Genomic DNA, 21,309 nt, shown 5'->3' on the forward strand with positions numbered 1-21,309 from the left:
CTGAAAAGCTGGTCTACAAATTTCATGGAAGAGAGATTCGTCCTAGATTTTCTGTCTTATTTTGGCTAGATCAGAAAGACTGTGATTGATAACAGCGTCTCAGAAATTTGGCACTTTGAACCTGCAGACTGCTCCAGCTTAGGCAGAAGCATGAATTTACAAATTTTTATTAAGATAGGTATGCATTAAAAAAAAAAAACAACTTTCTGAAAGAGAATTAAAACACAGTTGTCACTCATATCAGGTTTTCAAGCACTCATCATTTACTACATCATTTAAACTGAACTGCCCAGTCCCCAGTCTTAATAGTAGTATAAGACTACCAAAGGCTTCAGCTGAAGTCAGGTCACATTATGCTAAGCACTGCTCATGAGTAAAATATAGAACCAAAGTAAGCAGATGACACTTCCCATCCACTTAAAATAGAAACTGCAAGTGAAAGCAGAGAGAAATCTGTTGCACTAATTTACAGAGAGTAACCCATTTCAGAGGTGTTAAGTAATTTGATCAAGGTCACATAAGATATCTGTGGCAGAGCTAAGAAACAAGAATAGCAAAGTCTCATAGGAATTTCCGAATTCATTTGTCTTCTCCTCATTTAAATCCTTAAATAATAAGGACAAGAGCATAACTAACATGTCCAAAGATAATAGATACATGCTAAAGTCTGTATCGTATAGGCTTTATATCATGCAGACAGGCATAGTTATGCTGCAGCCATAGATGAAGTCTTCTAGTTTAGACTGATGCTTCTTTAAACAGCATGAGCAGCACAAGTCTGAAAAAAAGTGTATTGTCACTCTTATTGACACCAAGCAGTACTCCCTTCTTCAGGAGTGATGGAGTACATGAATCCCTCCTAAAGAGCATCGTACCAGTCAGCAGACCTCTTTACTTAAAATTATTAAGTACCCATTCAACAAGACAGACTATATACACAAAACCAGAGCGAGGATGCTCAGAGTGATGCACCTGATACATGAATCCACTTCCCCTGCCAAGAAGGAAGGTAAGTGATGGCAGCGTGCGTGTGTGCATGTGTGCACATGGCGTGAAGACGTGCCCCCCAGTGCTGCAGTCACACCAGCATGGGGCTTTGCTCCGTGGCAGGGGCGGCCTTGGGCTCCCACCTGCTGGGGTCAGCTCTGCAGCAGCAAGGGACTAAGGGAGACTACTGACATTTGAACAGACTAGCTAGTCTGAGGGAGACATTTCATGTGTGCTTTATACAATATAATTTTAATTTCACCTACAAGTAAAAGAACAGTGCCCAGAGGAAAGGTAAGTTAAGATACTACCCCCAAATGTGCATGATCTATGCTGGAGCATGGCAATAAGTCAGCTGTGAGATGCACGGTCATTATGCACATACGTGGCTGTAAACATGCTCGTGCTTCTCTTTCACCCCCTACTCCTACAATTGTAGCAGCATTAGCTTAGTTCTTAAACCCAGCTTTTTCAATTAAACATTTTTCCAGCTGTTAAAAAATATAATTTTCAAAGAAATTTCATTTAAAAATGTCTTTCTTTCTTTCTTCCAAGCTTCTCCTTTTGTGCCAACACCTTTTCTGAGGATGGAGAAATTTTTAAGAGATGCAGGTAGGAAAAGGTGAGAGGGGAAGAGAACTTTTCTAAAAACTGGGGAGAATGTGTAGGCATCATTCATCTTGCTGTAGTTGAAAGGTGTGACAGAGGTGAAGGGAAAGATGAGGGGAGGCAGAAAATAGAAGAAAAGGAAATCCAAGCCTGTTTTAAAAAACAAAGTAACTATGAAACTCAGTAGTTTCTGGTAAGACAAAAGAATTTGGTAACTTTAGAGGCAGCTCTACCTCTGTGATTTCAGAGAATATTACAGCTCAGCACAGTCAATCCTTAGCCCCTTTACAACTGTCAACTCCTTCCTCCTCCTCCTCTTTCCTTAGCCACCTTTCCTGGTACTAAAGTCCTCCCTTACTCCTTACTTCTTAGTTTCTCTGTCAAACAGCCTAAATATCAACATGGTGAGTTAAACTCAGAGCAATTGTTCCCAGCTTGTATTTCACTTTGAAACTGGCCGTTTTCATTTCAGCAAAGGACAGTGTGTGTACCAGAAAACATTTTTACTTTTCCCAGCTGTAACAGTTTGTCTAATAAAAGACATTAACTCTCTTCCCAAGCCCCACCTGACTAATTTTCTTAGCTAATGACAGCCAGAACAACACTAACTCTCCTCCCCTCCTCCCAAAATATTAATAGGGAGTCTTTTATGTTAAAATTGAACAGCATTTGAGAAAACACTTCACAATTAGGGGCATGTCTCCTGTTTATGGGTACAAAGATGCTGCGAAAAAACAGATTTGATCATGTTACTCAGTGACTGAAGGTCTGCTTCAAATATTAGAAGGCAGTGGCTCTCTAAGACCCATCTGTCAACACTATTCATGTGACACTCCTCACCCTACCACGTGAATCCCTTTAATGGATCACTCCCTGCCTTCCTGTGTAGAGCCTAGTCATCAAAAATGCACTTTGGGTTCAAATAAATATTTCTCTAACTTTGTTAAACATAAGGAAGGAAATTTCAAAAAGTAAAGACATTTAGAAACCTTCCAAATTATTTTTTGCTTTGTTTTTAAAGTGATTTAAGAAAGGTGGCTGCATTGACTTTGTAAAGGGGCAGAAAATATTTTGCTTCACACATATGAAAAGGCAAAGGCAATGTAAAATGACTTTGCCCAACCTCAAAGCCCCATGCAAAAAAAATGGATTTTACCTTACAGAGAAGAGGGCAACATTTTTCCAGTGGAAAAATTCAATGTTCCTGGCTCTGGCTTGAGCACAAACTCTGCCTACCAAAAGCTACAGAACAGCCCAGAGGTCTCGGAGAGAGGCTGCCGCCTGCTGCTTTAGCTTACTTTACAAAGTGTACTTTTTCCCAGAAAAGTTCCCCATCACTGCTGCTCACACCTCAACTCCGACATGCAGAGCAGTGGCTTTTGTGCTGCTTGCTCCCTGTAGGTGACAGAGCTCAGGTTCACACTATATGGATCCATGCCTGGGCAAGCTCTAACCAACCATATTTTTAAAAACAGGAAGATCTCAGCTGACAATCTTAACATTTGATTTGGTATTTTTGCAGGGATCTCAGGACTACGAAGAGTCAATTACTTTCGTTGAACTGGTTTTTCTCCATGTTTTCAGCATTCCTTCTCTCCCCCATCTTCCTTGTGGCTTTATGTCCATGAACAACAGCTTGGATAAGAGTAGCATTTCATCTCACAAAATGTGGAAAGTTCTTTTTGTGAGAAAATGGCACATATGGTGTATGACACAGTCTATTCAGATTCATCAGCCCCTGCTCTGCCGGTAGGTAGCAAAAAGAAAATCTTCCTAAAAGTAACAAAACTGGTAGGGAGCTCAGGATCTGGCCTTGGGAGAAGCCATTCTTAAATCCTGGGAAAAAATGAGTTTTAGCATGCTCACTAAGTTTCGGTATCTGACCACAAATCTTAAGAAGCTGTGTCTTAGAGAGACAAAAACGCATCGAAAACCGCAGTGGAGATGAGAGAGTAGGAGAGCTTGTGAAAGTCACATACAGAGCTGCCAAATTAAATGTCATACCAATATATGTTACTTGGGGAAATCACTACGCACTGTCCTACTATTCTGTCATTAAGAAAAGCACCCAGAGGTGATGTTGATGACAAAGCTTCCAGCAACACCTGCAGCTCCTGAGCCCTGGGGCAGCAGCGGCAGCAGGAGGGCTCTGCCGGTGCCGGCACTGGGCAGTGCCGACACCCCTTCCAACTACCACCCTCACCCCAGGGCAGGGACAGGGGTACCCCCAGGACACCCCAGAGATGCACATCAGGATTTCCCACTCCTGAAACACGTGTGGACATCCAGGGTGATGGGCACATCACCAAGTCAGCATTGCCACGCTGCCGCACAGCTGGATTGTGCCCCATGTTCCTTGGTGGGGTTTGATAAAAAAACACAGCCTGACTCTGGAGAGGGCGCTCTTGGATGAAGGCACATCACACAGACACATATGCTGGCCATGAACATGCCTATGTCTACGCATTCTCATGGTGCAAAAATCTTAATGACTAGAGCGGACACTTCATTTCTCTCAAAAGAGTTTTTTCATGTGATAACAAAAATGATGGTGCAGGAAAAAACAACTCTTTCTGGCCTGAGGTAATTTGCTTCAACAGAAGTAAGCAGTAGAAAACATAATTTCTCTCCCAGTGGGAATCCTTGTGTATTGTATGCCAATGTGTGTATATGCCTTGCCCTCCTACCTTTTATATAGTTTTAGGTCCATGATCTTTCTCAGCAGCTATTATAAATATAATGTGAGACATGCTAAACTTTTCACAACCAATAAAAATAAATGTGTGTACAGGTAATAGCTTGTACAGGCTCTATACGGTTAAAAGATAAAACACAAATACACTTTTCCTCTCCAGGTTCAAAACATGCAGATTGCCACCATGTAAGCAAACGAAACCGAAAAAAAAAAAAAAAAAGGCAAAGAAAAAGGATATTGTGAAAAGCACATGATAGGTTTGGCTTCAACAGCAAGCTATACCACATGCTTTCCAAGTGACACTGGGCAAGTCATGACTTCTTCCTGTGACATCTGATGGCAATGATCGTCTGGTTTTGGTGTTCTCTGTGCTTTCCTCCCATTTAAATTTTATGTTTTTAAGAAAAGGAATTTCTCTCCTGTGGTGAGCGTCTATGGCTTCTGGTGATAAAATGGGGACTGGGGGCCTTCTGCCCAAAAAAGACGCAGATATCCAATCTCGACATAGGGTCCCAAGTAAGACAGTGCAGGCAATAAATCTTCCAGATTTAGTCTACAACTAGTAGAACAGTGCTATGTTTAAGCAAAATACACAAAATTATATCTTCAAAATTATAGCAGGGAGGTCCCTGAGCCGGCTCCCAGGCAGCCTGGCCCCATAGCACCGTAGAGCACTGTGACAGCTGCGGCTTGCCGTTCAGCAAGGTAGAAGTGCCCTCAGCGTGTTTTCAAGACAGAGAATGGGTCTGGATAAGCATTACAGCACAATTAGAGATGTCTTGTTCAGACAAATTGATTTCGGTGCCCAAATTCCTCAGCTCTTCAGTCCTGCCAAGTCAAGTCAGATGATAGAAAAAAACCCAGTGAAACAGACTGCAAGCTTATAAGCAGACATATCCATTACCTTCATTCCTAAAGAGGAACAAACCCACCCTTGAAAATTCAGTTTTTTAAGAAGTTAAGAAAAAAGTAGCATTGCAAAGCCCTATGCTTGGTGGTGCTTCATCCATGACTTGTCGTAACTACCAACCCTGCCAGTACAGCACAGGATCTGAGATGTTCCCAGCTCCAGTCCTGTGCCGGCCATGTTCTCGGGTGCACACCCGACCTCCCCAGCCCGGCACATCCCCATCGGAGCCAGCTCCCCTCCACTGGTGCTCCCAGCAGGGCTGATCCTAACTGCCCGGCGGGGCAGAAACGCACTGCCCTTCTCAGTGTGAGCTGATGTAGCTTTGAATTTACACTGACAAAGGCACTCTGTCTGGAGGTGCTTTTCAGGCTAGGACTGTACGTTCAGCCCAGCTTTCAGCCTGGCCATAAGCAGTCTTTGGGGCCCACAGGAGGCAGGATTAGCATATGTGATCAGACAAGACTGCCAGCAGCTCTTTGGGCAGCCTGAAAAGGAAAGGCTATTGATTTACTGTAGGGGAAAACGTGGTGCAGTGTCCTAGACCATTATAATCCCATTCTGTCTTTGCCGAGGTTTTCAACCTTCCTCTCTGTCTCTCGCTCTTTTTTTTTCTTTTCCTTTTCTTCTTCTTTTTTTTTCCTTTATGCAGGAGTGTCTTTATTCTAGGCACTGGATTGAGCTGTACCCCAAGGATTTGTGTCCCAGGTCTGTACATTTAGGGAGGGGAGGAAACTGCAACCCTGGTCCATTTTACTCCTCCTGATCAAGAAAGAGCAGATATTATGGTATCTTGTACCTCAAATATCTAACCATCCACTTCATTCCACACATGCAAAGTGAAATTAGGTATTTCTTATATGAAATGATATTAAAATCAAGATGATTTTGGAGAAATGATTACAAAACATTTAGGGACCAGCTTTAAAAGTGCTCCAGTGGAACTTCTGGCAAAGTAAATCCTTTGTTATTCAATATATTACATGTACCTTGGAGGAACTGAGCACAGGCATCAGAAATCAAAGTCATCACTCTACATCTGTGTTCCTTGTATTTTCCTGGTCATGAACTTATTTTGCTTTTGTTTTCTCAGAGGCTTAAGAAGAAAGGAGAAGATGGAAAATAAAAAGCTAAGAAATGCAGATGTGATCTGAATTTCTAGAGAACTCAACCTCTTGATAAAATATTACTAGATATTCATATAATCTTCTTTTCCCATCACATATGGTTTCAGTTTGGGATTAATGTTTCACTTCCAATTTGAACTGCATGTTTCTTTTAAAATAGTAATTAAAATATTAAGAAAAATAATCAGAAAAATAGATTTTAATGCAGTTTTCTTATTCACAAATGTACTAGTAGTAAAAAGAACCTGACTATTCCCAGTTAAAGGACTGTACACTACAGCATATAACTGACATTTATCTAGCTATAAACAAACACCCACTGAAGAGCAGCACGTTATGGTTAATTAAACAACAACAGTCGGGTAGAGGAGGGAGGAGGAGGAGGAGGAAATAATAGTCATTTAGTTTAACTGGAAAAACGTGAAGAGACTTGTAATGCAGCTACAAATTCAGTGAGTCAAAAATACAAGCCTCTAAAGTTAGTGCTCTAAGTACTACAAATAGCAAACAATGGCAGCATCCCAGGGCACAGTCTCAGCAAATTGATCAGTCATCTTTCATTAGTGGTACCAGACAGAGATTGGTAGCATCTGTAATTTTAAGAGAAGATAAAATGAATATATCTAATCAAAATCGGTCCTTTCACTGAAGCTCTCCCACTTCTTTTTCTTCCAAATGCTGCAGGGTGGGCTTCCTTGTCCATCATGTCATTTCTGCATGGGAGACACAGCCCTACTGCAAAGTCGCCAGTAGTCTGGGAAGGCAGCATTCAGCATCGCCCAGGGACGTGTGATTTAAGTTCACATTCAAACTCCTTCCCAGGTACCAGCAGGGAGCTGGCTGCTGCCGGGGACTCCTGCCCAACTTCCAGTTCTCCTGCCATGCAGTCAGCAAGGTCTCATTTCTGGGGGGGCTCAGTGCCCGTCCGTGGGTGGGCTGCAATCTGGAGCCCCTGCACTGGTCGGGTATATGGGTGGCATAAACCTGTGGTCCAGGTGCCATCAGCGGGGTGCCTTCAGCGTTGGGCTTCCCGTGGGGGCCCCTTCCTGGCAGGATTTGAGATGGCACCACCAGACTGCTTGGCAAGCCCCAGGCTCAGGGGATGGTGAGGCTGGTAGCTCTCTTTTTCTCAACTTCAGCCGGCTCTGATGTTGAAGGGCAAAAGCAGCCAGAAACACAAGTATTTGTGGGATGGAAAAAACACTCCTACCCTGCATTTATTCTGAGCTCATCTCTGCCCTTCTTTTTAAATAACACGTTAAAGATACATTATATAGCAATTTAATAATAACTCTTCATTCCTAAAGTAAGCAAGTATAATTTATCAGCCTTTTATAGACCAATAACTAGGGACAGAGGGTAAATGTAGCCCAGTGCTGAAAAATCAGCCCATGTTGCCCTGCCCTGGACTATGCCTATCCATTGGAGGACAACTGTACATGAGACAATATGCCTTAGCAGTCACATCATATGGGTTTTTTTGACCTTGCCTCCAAATCAGGCAGCCAGAGAGAAGAGCAGCAGTGCAGATGGGAAGGCAGAGACTGGCACCTTGTGCCCATGGCACCCAGCCAGCTCTGCACCCACCACTGGCAGGATGGTCTCCACTGTCATCTCTGGAGCTCAGCAAAGCTCTCAGAGCATCATGGATGATTTGGGTGGCAGGTAATCCTGGGAGGACTCTGGTCCTACTTCCCACCACTTCACACCAGGCTGCTCAGGGCTTTGCTCGGTTGGGTCTTGGAACCCTCTCCAAGGATGAAGGTTGCACTCTTGAGTAGGGCTGGGATGCTGCTGGGCACTAGACTTAAAGATGTTTGCAGCACAGATGCCCAGTGAATCAATCCAAGGTTTGAAGATGAAAAACATTTACTGGGAACCAGGGATGGTAGCTCTGGGTGACAAGAGACCTAGATCATAACCCTACTCTTGCCAAAGTCTCCTTGCATGGGAGCAAGGGTTATGGGTTTTGGGTGCCTCAGATGTTCCCCCTAGAAAAGATGAATAGTCACTCTGAAGTGACCATTTAATCTTCACTGCTTCACTCATTAATATTTGTGAGAAGTTCTTAGATTTCATAATGAAAGGTGCCACAGATGAGATGTAAGATTTTTCTCCTGTGATAATCAAGGAAAAATATTGCATCTAAGCATTTCTAAATTCAGAGTCCCCTGTTAGACTGTAGCCAGCATGCTTTTCATTTGTGGGTTTATGGAAAATGTATATTTCATCACTTTTTCCAAAACTCATTAGCTCAATCAATTTTAGTCCATCTTCTGTCTTCCTTCAGGGTGAATAGAAGAGGAAAACATAGATAAAGGAAGAAATTTAAGCAATATCTGCAGGTGACATCTTCCAGCAGTAGCACTTCTAGCATCTGATAACCTCCCACTGACAGTCTTTCTTGTGGTAAAGGCTGTAACAAACTGTTGCTGGGCAGAAGGAAAATGTTAAGTGCATCATAAAAGTCATAGCAAACGTATACCTCAAAATGCTTGAGGATTTATTGCAAGTGTGCATTTCTCCTTTGCATTGCCATATTTTGAACTTCCTAGATCTTTCATAAACAAAATTTAAATGGAGTCATATTTATAAGACAAAATATATGCTTTTATGTATAACTTCTTCAATTAGTTTGCTATCAACACACCAGAAAGAGTAGTTACATAGTCAATTACCTAAAAGAGTCTATCCAGGCTCAAATGCTCAGCACTGTGCTGCCAGTTAAGGAAGAGAACTTTAGACTTCTCTTCCCAAAGGCATAATAAATAACAAAAAGCTGTTTTGTCCTATATCTTTTTTTTCTTAAGAAAAATAAAATATTTTTTATGCTTTGTTCCTGCTAGTGAAGCTGTGCTACTGCTTGTACAGGAAAGAGCAATATGCAATAACAAGGATTTTTAATTCGTGCTAGTATTTTTTGGTCTATGGTACATGATGTACCTCTAATAATAAAGTAGCAAGCAAGTGCAACGTGGTGGGCACTGTATTCAGAATACAAATGAACTGGTAGTCTTTTGAAAAAGAGTAAGTAAGAGACCTCTAATGCTGAGCAAGATTGAGGGCTCTAATGTACTTGAAAGAACTAGCACAATGCAACAGCTGAAATGCATGTATCGTGCAATTATTAAAATAATTCAGTATAACAAAAAGCTTAATTCTAATATGTTTTTCTAACATTAAAAATAGACTAATAAGAACTACACTTGTAAACTGCTTTTTGAAGAAGGAACTCAAAGTCTTTTCTTTCATTGCTCCACTGGCCCACTGTGGCCAAGCCCACAGTGGAGGAGAGCTCAGGGAAGGGAAAAAAAAACAAAAACAAAAACAAACACACACCCCCTCCCCTCAACCCAACAATGAGCTCAGGAATAATGTATCACAAAGAAGGCTAAACTTATCTCAACATCAGGAAGACTGGAGGGCAACCTCGGTCTTAGGTAAGACAACTGCACCAGTGAGTCATTAGGGTCCCTGAGACAATTAACAAAGAGCAATGACTTCCTCAGCCAGCCAGTCCAGCGTGGGGCAGGGAGCGCGTACATGGCTCAGCCCAACAGACAGTATAAAAACTGGACAACTAATAAAGCACGTTTGAAGAGGACAATGATTTGAGCTGGCTTCAACCCATGTATTCCTTCCCAGTGTCCAGGGATGCCCAGTGTGATGCCAGTAAGCATAGAGAGACTGGTAATGGGAATCACGTTTGTATTGTGATTCAGCTGTGTATTGCAATTGCTATGTTATGCTTCTGTTGTGATTTCAGTACATTGCTGTATCACTCTGCTAAACTAAAATCCCATATAACACCAAATAAACCAAATAAGTAATTTAACATTAAGTAAATTTGGCAATAAATAAAATTTGATAATAAGTAAATTTGATATAAAACTCTCTTCATTTGGAATATCTAAAAGAACCTGGGCAGAGAGTATTTGACTCTGACATCCACTGTCCAAGTTTATTCTTCAGAAATGTAACCTGTAATTTTTGTGTCTTCATAGTCCGTATTGTAGACGAAGCTTTGTGACAACCCAATGTAACATGTAAAGCTCACACATACGGATTTCAAAACAACATGCAAATTACTATCAGTCAGAAGCATCCACATGTGTGAATGAAGAGAGCTATATAAATTATAGTAATTTCTGAATAGACATGATAACTATGATCCTACTTTTTTTTTTTTAATTCAAATTAATCGATTTATTTTATTCTTAAGTTCAAACACACAGGAGACCATGGACCACACTGCAGCACTTTTTCTGCCTCAGAATACTCAGGATAAAACTGAGCCTCCAGCTACCCCTCAGTGTTGAGCATCAACTGACACAGCCTTATGGCACTGTTCATGGTTATGCCTTAGCCTTAGCAGCATCTCCTCTGTTTTGAAATAATGAGACAAAGCCACATTGTTAATTGTGAGGAAGTAACGTCATGATAAATTTCCTACACACAACATGGCATGTCTACACCAGAAACAGTAAGAACATAAAAGCAGCTACACAGCGTCAGACCAAGAGCCCATAAAATATATTGTCTCCAACGGTGGCCATAAGCAGATGCTGGGGAGAAGAGTGCACAAACATACATGATGCTTCTCCTAATAAGCTCTCAATAAACTCCCTCCCATTACTTGAAGCTAAGAAACTTCCCAATCTAGATGCGGTTATACAGTAGACTTCCACAGTGAGTTACTTTTTCAAGCACTTGTCCACGCTCTCTTTCAGCCTGTGTAACATTTTAGCACCTATACATAACATTTGAACAAGAAGACCAAGCCATCCATTAAGTGGAGACCCACCTCTTGTTTGTTTTGAACTTGCTCCCTGCTAGCTTCATTTGATGGCCCACAGAAAAGATGTTGAACAGTCTCTGACCTCCCCGTGCTAGTCATCATCCTGTAGGACATCTGTAACGTCATCGTGGGGCCTCCTTGCCCACTACTCATGTGGGAGCCATTCCCACTTTTGATCCTTACAAGCAAGGCTCAGGGATGACCAGCCAATTTGTGCTATTCTTTTCTCAATTAGCTTTTAATTGTAGCTTGTTTCCTCTGGTGCCTCTCAATGATTTACCTTAATTGTCAGATGATAAATTGAATGTCCTTGTCACACTGGCGCTGAAAGGACACTGTGGTGTGGACCAGAGGTGGGGTCTTAGTCCTAGCCTGAGACAGAAAGTAGGGTTAGGGTTAATTAGGGTTAGGGCTGAGCCAAAGAGATGTGTGGTTGGAGTGGGGCTGGAACTGGGCAGGCCAAGTCACAGTGGTGATGTTGGTTGTTCAGGGACAACCAATACAGTTAAGCAGAGACATCTGGTGACTCCAGTCTCTGAAGGAACTGCAGGATTCCTCAGTCTCTACCCATTGATACAGTAAAGATTTTAGAGCAGAAATACAGAGACCATCTCAGGTCTTGCTTGTTCTGAATTGATTCCTCAGCTGAGTAAGGATGGATAGCAAGGTATGGTCAGATAAACCCCAACCTCTGAACACCCTTTTTAGAAGGCAACTTTCCCTTCAGCAGGCCAACACGCCAGGAGTCCAGCTGTTTCTCTGGAGAGAGGCACACCGGTGTTTCTTCATCACTCACCATGACAGCCGTATCAGAGTGTATTGAACATGTGTTGCTGGTAACAGGCAGGACCTAATCCTGATGTGATCAGGATCTTGCCAAAAGTTGAGAGTTTAACCTCACCCAGACTGATTTTCTGGCATTTGTTCATCTGCTTGTTTCAGTTGCTACGTAAAATTTCTATCTGTTCATGCTGCAATGATACAGGCCTGATAAAGAAAAGAATGCATTTGAAATGACAAGTCAAACAGATGTAAAACTAAAAGCAGCACCTAAAGGGCCTAAATGCTTGCAGGTGATTTAAGAGTATATGAAGACAGTATATCAGAGACTTCGAATATAAGCATACTGTGTATCAAAAATGACTCTGAAATGATTCCTGAAAATGCTGGTGTGGTCAAGCAACAGAATAAAGAAAGTTATTAATAGTAAAAAGGCATCCTTCCAGAAGTGGAAGCCATGTCCAAACAAGGAAAATAGAGAAGAGCATTAACTTTAGCTAGTTAAATATAAAGCCATAATAAGAAAAACACTGCAGACAATTTTTTTGAAATTTTTTCAGACTTTTCGTATCTGGAAAATCAACCAGCCTGGAGAGCCTAGAAATGAAACAGATGTAAGAAAAACACACCAGGAAGTTAAAGCCAGAGCAGAAACGCTAGATCAATTCTTTACATCTATTTTCATCACGGGAAGAGTTGAGTCGCCTGCTTCGGCTTCTAGCCATAAAGTCAGCTTGCGAAGATGCTAAATAGAAGCATCAGTAGAAAAGTTGTAGAATAAATAGATAAAACAAACAGTAACAATTCATGAGGACAAGACAGTTTTTGCTGAGGTCTTAAGGATCTCAAATATTAATTCTTGAAGTAGTTAAGTGTGGTGTGTCTCCTACCGCATGAGCATCAGAGAAAAGGAGAGTGATGACAACCTCTGAAAAGAGCTATGGGAAGATGTAAGGAACTGCAGTTTAGTAATCCTGCTACCTGTACAGACCGGATTGGTTGAGATTGTTACAGGGGAAGAATTAAAAGAAACTTTAGTGGTATGATGAGAAGGGGCGGTATGACCAGAGCAGGGAAGTTACAAACCTGTTAGAGTTCCTCAAAGGGTTGCCACACATGTGGCTGTGAGTGAACTGTATTTGGGGTTCCAAAATGGGTTTGTGTAATACTACCTGAACAAAGCTCTTTGTAAGAAATTGGTCCTCTTATGGATTAATATGAGGTTAAGAGATGGGAAATAAAAGGCAGGAATACATTAGTAGCCTTCACCATAAAGGAAGTTGCCACATGGGTCCCTTTACAGATGAGAGAGAAGCCACCTCTGTATTCAACACACTCATAAATTATCTGGAAAAGAAAGTGAACTATAGGATAAAGATTGCTGATGATAATAATTCAGCACAGTAAAAAGATAAAATGGACTATGAAGAGTTGCAGAAGGAGACTGAGCAGCTGGATTGTAAAATAGGCAGATTAAATTCAATGTTCTTAAAGCACAGTGATGCATACAGGGAAAAACAACCTTAATTAACCATACACACTAATGAGCTCTAAACTAGCTGTGTATCACTAAGAAAAAAAATCCAGACCCATAGTGAATAGGTTTTTGGAAATAGCTCTGTGCTCAGTGGTGGTCAAAACAATGAACAGAAGGTTAGAAAAGATTAGGAATAGAGAATAAAACAGAAAGCTTTCTTTACTGATCTATAAATACACATCTTAAACAAGGTATGCAGTTCTGATTACCATATCTGAAAATGAATACACAGCAGAACTTAGGAGGTAAAGTGAAGAGTGACAAAATGCAAAATGTGAATAAGAAACCTGTTATTCTTCCTTTTTCATAATATGAACACTTTAGGGTATCAGAAGAATTGGTCAGGCAGAAGATTTAAAAGCAAAACAAGAGGAATTTTTTTGGGGGGGGGGGTGTACTTCAACAGTGACACTCACTAGCATGTCAAGTGTACACTTTGTCTGAAAAACAAAAGGAACACTAAACCATTAAAGAGAAAAATTCAAACGCAATCTTGGGCTCAGGAAACCCAGAGCCTGCAGATCACTGGGAGGAAATAACAGGGGAAGGATGACACTGTTTTTGTCCAAAGTGATTTTGCCACTGTCAGAAAGTGCACCCACAGCCAGATGGGCCCACAGACAGGCAGTATCACTGTTCCTACACTCTACATTTTGAAAAAGAAAAAGTCCACCAAATGGCAGGAACAAATTTGCACAAAATGGTAGGAGTCAGCTGCATCCCAGCTTTACCAGGCCGTGAATAAATTTACCCAAACTCTGCCCTTTATCTGCTTACCCCTGAGATGAATTTGCCAGTATAATTTTCAGGAGATGGAGTTTGTTGTGAATGCCTTACCTGCCATGATTGTTGTGGGTTGGAAATCACATTCTCCCATTTCCATTTCTGTCTGTAACTTGAATACCAGTAAGTGAAACCATGACCAGGGGAAATTCAGATATAAAATAACTGTAAGTCTGCCAGGAGCAGGATGCCAAGAAATTCATAAGCAATGACTGTTTTCCCTCCTTCATGATTCTCCTTGTACTTCTGCATTCATTTTTCACCATCTTTACTGAAAAGGCACATATTAAGTTCTTTCAGAAAACCTAGCTAATGTGAATTTTATTTGGTGAATAAAAGCATTTTCAGGTTGTATGCAGTATGTCCAAAACAAATGAGTTCAGTAGGCAGTTTCCAAAAAGATGGTGGAAAACTATTACAAGGAGAAAAATTAACTTTTTTTCAAAGCCCAGGAATTTATCCCTTGTCTTCCACCATTCTGAAGAATATTTCTGAAAGATACTAGGTACTGACAACAGTATAGTATGTTCACATAACTTGTATAGCAGTATTTTTCAGTGTCCCTTAATAAAGGCAAGAGCCTTAGAAATGATCACAAGTTACAGAGCAGATAGGGGAGAGTCCTTATTAATATACAAATGAAGATACTATATTTCAATATTAACAAAATTTTTAATTTGCCTTTTTCAAAAAAAGATGTAATTTAGCATATAATTTTGATGTTTTGGATAAGACATTCTGCAAAAGTATATAGGAAAGTTAAAATGTGGATTCAAAAAGCTGCATTGTTGTTCTTAACTCTTGCAAAAAATTGTAAGTCTTAAGATGAAAATTTTGGAATAGATCACTTGACATACTATCTCACAAGAGGGAATAACTTCATATTACAGCTTTAATTAGTACAGCATTTAGTAACGTTATTAAGTTATCTTTTGTGGTTACAATCCTGGAAAGCATAATCTTAATGTAGCTGAGACATCCCAAATTCTATAAATAAAAAATGGAAAGGACCTAATTTATTATACTGAAAACCAGGGGAACATTTACTTTAATGCATTACAGCATGAGCTTTAAATAACATTTATGACAGTTTGTAAAATTTATTACCAAAGTAGTTATTTGCATTAGCAGATTCCTGGGTATAATCACTCTCCAGACTTCCGCCCTCCCTGTCTCAGGTTTTCACTAATTTCAGCTGAAATGATTCATGGTTCCAAAAAGAAGTGAAGATCAATTATGGACTTCTAAAACTCATTTTCAGATAGCCGATGGTGACAACCATATTAGCCTCATCTAATTCTAGTTACTCATTACATTTTCCTTCCTCCTGGATCTTTGGAATCAATCAGCTGAAATGTACAAAGGAAGTGGGACATATTTACTTCTTGGGACTCATAGGAATAGTCTATAATTATCCGAGTGACTAAGACCTTTTTTCTAAACCAGCCACATTTACTAAGCTTTAATGCATTTCGTGACAGTGCATAATACAGACCAGTACATTCTGCTGGAGTATAAACTGCAGGTCACAAAAAAATGTAGGGTTCCTAGATTAACTGGGACATGAGTATAAAAAAAGAAAAAGTCAAAGAAGGATCTAGGTGAAATGAGCTCTAAAGACAAGACAATAGCTGGTTTTATGCCGAGAGCACAAAACTGCAGGGAGAATAACATTGTTGACTGAAGGACATCAAATCAGGGTTCAGGGAAGCTTTGCACTAATCCTGTGTTGTAATGACAGCTTAAAAATTTGGTACTTTGATGAGTTCTGAGATTGACTTAAACCTCTTTAATTTGGCTTGCTGGTATTTAATCTTTTAACTTTGCATTCTTAATCAAAACTCAAAGCAGATCTTTAATCTTGTATGTATAAAATGGAAGATTAGAGGACCCTGACCTGCCTCTGGTAGACAGCTGTTTGCTTCCCCTTTTCCTTCTCCTTCTCACGGTAATAGCAAGTGAGAGTAATTTCAAACCTGTAGGAAGGTCTTAGGACAAAAGGGAAAGTACATAAATATTCTCTGACAGAGAAGAGTCGGGACTCTTCTCTCTGTTCAGTGAAGAATTAAAATCCATCAGAATCTCTGCATGTGTTTCTTCTAAAACATTGTTAATGTGATGGGAAAATAATTCTGTTTTGGCCAGATTCCTCACTGAAGCAGGAGGCTATATTCAGATTTCCTTTCCCCCTAGAACATGTGAGACATCTACAGGCTTCAGTGCCTGCTCAGGTTTAATAACACACAATATGCAAGACAAGAGTGAGTCAACAAAATGCTTTGTACAAAGCTAGGAATTGTCTTTACTGGTAAAAAATAAACCTGTGAGGATACTTCTACCAAACATGGCTGGGTTTATTGTAAATTCTTTGCGGTAGGGAGTTTTTTTAAATGAGAAATGCATACAGCGACCCCTTTAAACCTCTTTAGTATTTGAAAAAGAGCTTGGTGGCGTTAAGTCAGGGCACCTTAGATGGCCCCAGCTGCAGGGACCTCACAGCGGGGTCTTATGGGAACTAACAGAGGACTTTGAACCAGCACTTCAGCAAACATGCAAGGCATCACAAGGTGCTCCTTTCCTCTTTCCAGGTGTTTCTAGTCACCTGGACCACCCATGCAACCTCCAGTGCCAGAGTGTTTGAAGAGGCAGAGTAAAGACCCTGGACCCAAGTCCTTTGGGCAGAAGGCTAGAGGCTTCCGAGGCCACCCGGCTGCTCTTCCCTGTGACCAAACTAGTAATCCATCTCACTTTGCCACAGCAAGACGGCCCCACTCCAGGGTTTTGTCTCAGACTTGGCATGAGGAGAAGGATCATTGTGGTACAGGTGATTTAATAAGTCCAAAAGCAAGCGCATACCAGGCATTGCTAATTGCAGGAGAGATATGGGATAAAAGGGCAAGTCACCTCTCTTCTTTTGTGAACTTCATTTATTCCCCCTACGTCAAGTTCCCTGTCTTGTATAGATAACTCCACGCATCTGAGTTGTCTGACAAAACAGTTGTTGATTTTCACTGCATGTAGCTGAGCTGAAGTCATTTAATGTCATGAAAATCTTAATCAGCTGCATTAGAAGAGCAATCTTGATTTCACAATTCATTTTAAATTCCTTGCATTTTCCATCATAGTCCTTTATTGTTAGTGATGGTTATCCTGGTTTATCTGTTCCTGAATTATTCAAAATACTTAAATAGAGGCAAAGTCTATGGAAAAGTCATTTCCTGAAGTTCAGTAAGAGTTTTGAACTATTTTCAACTTAGTTTGATGCCAGTGAACTAGAATTAAACTTTTCTTAATCTGGATTCTTTCCTTAAAGAGCACATACGGCTGGATAGAATAGCAAAAATTATCTGGGGTTTTATTTAGAGAAGAAGGGAAAGTTCAAAAAGAAAAAGACATTTTCTATACAGACCAGGAAATAAATACAGGAAAAAATTCCTCAGTGAATAAAAAGAATGTTTCCAGTATAGCTTCTGACATTATTTTTATGCAGGGCATTTTTAAGTGTAATGTCAAGTGTAAATGTTATTCATATAATCCAAGGGTTAAGATGAGATCTTCCTCCCTCCCTTGAGGAAGATAGCTCAGGATTAAGAAACTTTTTAGAAACAACCTTGACCAACGCAGGTAAGATCTTTCTCCACCGCCTTCCCTAATGAAAGCATATACAGCTCCACTTAATAATCTCCATATTTAGCAAGAGGTCTATTACTCTCACCAAAATTGTAAGATTTATTTTTTCTTGTAGTGGCTCCTGTCACAAATCTTGGTCTTTGAAAGAAACAAGAAAAACTACTGTGAACAACAAGGAAAATCTTTAATCCTCAAGTTTAATATTGGAATGGAAAAAGAATTCAGCAAAAACAGAAGTTGGTCGTTCAGCTTTTTAGAAGTTACAATTGCTGTTTGACTATGTGAGAAATTAAGAAGTTGAAGTGTTCTGTAAATATTCAGAAGTGTTTCCACATCCTTCTTATGATTTCTAGAAGCATTATCAGTGAAGTCAGTAAACCATCATGTGATCAGGCAGTCCCAAATAGGACCAAACAACAGCTGCTATTAAAAGTTTTTTATTTATTAGCTGTTTGGACGCTGTTACTTACCTACTGGTTTTTTTCTTAATTCAGATGAAAAGTATAGCTTGTCATGCCAAATTTTTAGTAACTTTTTCTCAGCGTCATTACACTCACACAAAATACAATATTAAAAAACAATAAATCAGTGGCTGCACATACACAAGTCGTTGCAAACACATGCAATTTCTGCAGTGTGCTCAAGTAAAACAGACTGGTCACCTGAAACTTGATGGAGAAAGAAAAGAAAGTGCCAGCCACCAAGAAACCAGCCTAACGTCAGTCACCCCCTTCCTTTCTCCTCGGTCAGAATTGGCAGGAGTCTTTCACCTTCAACTTCTGAAACAAGACATTTTCTTGGATTCGAGTTCTACTATTACAAACATATTCAATATTAGGTGATTCTTCCTGGCTGTGGCTGTCATCTACACTTCCATATAGGTTTCGTTACAAAGAGGAAGGGGGAAAGAGTGAGAAAACATATCTTTGTTCCACTCCCTTTTAACTTCAAACCAAATAACTCTTTGAATTAGGCTTTCAGTGATATTTACAGTTAGACTAAAGGATTGGACTCACCCATTTCAAATGACTGTATGAACTTTCCTTCTCTCTACCTATTTCCTATCTGAAAGTCTACATTAAAATAGATCAAATTATTATAATTTTTTTTTTATTTTTGTTTCTTCCTCTAGACATGATGCTATGCACAGCCAACAGAGAGTAGTAGGAGGAAGTCAAGAACTGAACCATGGGATTGCTCCCCACAGTCTTGCTATGCTCAAATTCAGCCAAGAACCTTGCAGATAGGGATGGTGAGGGTCAAACTTAGAGCTGCAGCACAGCTTCCAGGCCCAGCTGACAATCTTTAAGGTATGTTAGATATACGAGCACTGTCTGGACACTAGAGCAGCCTCAAGTACTGGAACAGCCTGCTTATAGGCTTAGTTTACTAATATATACAATGGGGCAAATATTTACTGTTTCTGCAACACTGTTGTTAAAATCCATTTGCTAACATTTGAAACAACTAGTAACATTAACCTGCTATCCAAAATGCCCAACTGGAAGAAGACTCTACTTTTTAAGTGTTCAATTCAATATAGATTTATTTGAAGAACATCTGAGAAATGTAAAGCCAGGAGACTTAATCTGCTCTTCACATTAGGTTTTATTCCATTGTCTAATACCTTCAAAATATTTGAAGCTCACAGTTACTATAATGAATAAAGCTTTAACTAAACTAAATTACCTATGATTTTTCAGATTTTCTTTTGGTTTTTCTAGCTATGCCAAGAAGGCTTTTGAAGAACAGTCACAGGGTGACTAGAAGTGCCCACTGTCCTGGTTTCAGCTGGGATGGAGTTAACTGTCTTCCTAGTAGCTGGTATGGTGCTATGTTTTGAGTTCAGTATGAGAAGAATGTTGATAACACTGATGTTTGCAGTTGTTGCTAAGTAGTGTTTAGTCTAAACTCAAGGACTTTTCAGCTTCTCATGCCCAGCCAGCGAGAAAGCTGGAGGGGCACAAGAAGTTGGCACAGGACAGAGCCAGGGCACCTGACCCAAACTGGCCAACAGGGTATTCCATACCATGTGACATCATGCCCAATATATAAACTGGGCAAAGTTGGCCTGGGGGGATCGCTGCTCGGGGACTAACTGGGCGTTGATCAGCGGGTGGTGAGAAATTGCCCTGCGCATCATTTGTAAATTCCAATCCTTTTATTATTACTGTTGTCATTTTATTAGTGTTATCATTACCATTATTAGTTTCTTCTTTTCTGTTCTATTAAACCGTTCTTATCTCAATCCACGAGTTTTACTTCTCTTCCCGATTTTCTCCCCCATCCCACTGGGTGGGGGGGAAGTGAGTGAGCAGCTGCGTGGTGCTTAGCTGCTGGCTGGGGTTAAACCACGACACCCACTTACCTCATCCAACTAACACAGATGTCTATGGGCTGTCTGGATGTGCCCATCAATTCCATTTGGCCTGATGCTGGACTACGGGTGTACTAACTTATCAGAGCTGTGGATGTGCACTTGGATGAAAGCACCATCCAGTAGCTACTGAGGCCTGCTTCCAAGCTCACCATCTGGATAGGCAAGAAGTCTGGTTTCAAAGCTAGCTTTACAATAGCCTTTAAAATGCAACACCAAAATGATCCATGTCAAATTATACAACACAAGAACTACTTCCTTTTTGCATTTTGTAGGTTCCCCTATTTTCAACCTTATTTCCTTATTCATTTTTCCTGAATTAAGAATTCTTGTTTCCCCTCACAAACTTGTTTTGATTCTTCTGATTTATTTACTGACTGCAGTGAGTAGGTTTCCTGCCTATTTGTTTCACCAGTATGATAATTCCCAATTTTGCTTGGTTAGCTATTGGCTTTCTTCTAATACATAAAGGGTGCTTTGTTGTCCAGTGCTTTAAAATGTCGTCGTTTAATCTGAAGTTCCCATTGCCCAAGTTAATCTGATTCCTGGAATGAGAAGTCTTCAGGGAGAAACAGCACCAAGCCCTTAAACTATACTACCTACATCCACTTCCAGCCTTCCCTGAGTGAAGCTGGAGAGCTGCCAAGGCTTTCAGTACCATCATTTAAAGTTATCTTTCCCAATTTTGCTAGGTTGACTAGTGGCTTTCCGTTGCAATGTCTAAAGGGTGCTTTGACGTCCAGTGCTATAACAACCCTTCTTTTAATCATGCCTCCACTTCAAGTGTAGTAGTAAGTGCCATCAGGTATATAAGACATCACATGAGCCTAACAGATACGACATATGGGAGATCCACATACCTAAAATGGTACTGAACACCTACCTTTAGGCAACCAAATCCCTCTGCCAGCATCACTGATGGCACCAGCAAAATTAATCACAATCACAGGTAGTTTACCTTGGAGTTTACTAGGCATCTAGTCAGATAGGGATATTTCTGTGCAGCAATCAAACCACTTATTGCAATTACTGTCCTGAGAGTGAGCCCCGTTCCTCTGAGTTTCTTCACCCCTGGAAGA

General features: G+C 40.5%; 1 protein-coding gene across 4 annotated transcripts in view; it reads right to left on the reverse strand.

Annotated features, from left to right (window-relative positions):
* Positions 1–21,309, reverse strand: part of BACH1 (BTB and CNC homology 1, basic leucine zipper transcription factor 1) — a 76,510-nt gene that overhangs the window by 16,974 nt on the left and 38,227 nt on the right. Inside the window, exon 6 of one of the 4 annotated variants that reach the window (XM_010585283.1) lies at positions 9,695–12,110. The exons of 2 other annotated variants lie outside the window; for them this stretch is intronic. In XM_010585283.1, the coding sequence (XP_010583585.1) occupies positions 12,090–12,110 (21 nt within the window). In that variant the 3' untranslated portion in view covers positions 9,695–12,089. Of the gene's footprint in view, positions 1–9,694; positions 12,111–20,177; positions 21,302–21,309 lie in introns of those variants that run through there. One more of the 4 variants, XM_010585285.1, reaches the window with a different exon arrangement.

Source organism: Haliaeetus leucocephalus, unplaced genomic scaffold (genome assembly GCF_000737465.1).
Source record: "Haliaeetus leucocephalus isolate CR32 unplaced genomic scaffold, Haliaeetus_leucocephalus-4.0 Scaffold93, whole genome shotgun sequence".
NCBI lineage: Eukaryota > Metazoa > Chordata > Aves > Accipitriformes > Accipitridae > Haliaeetus > Haliaeetus leucocephalus.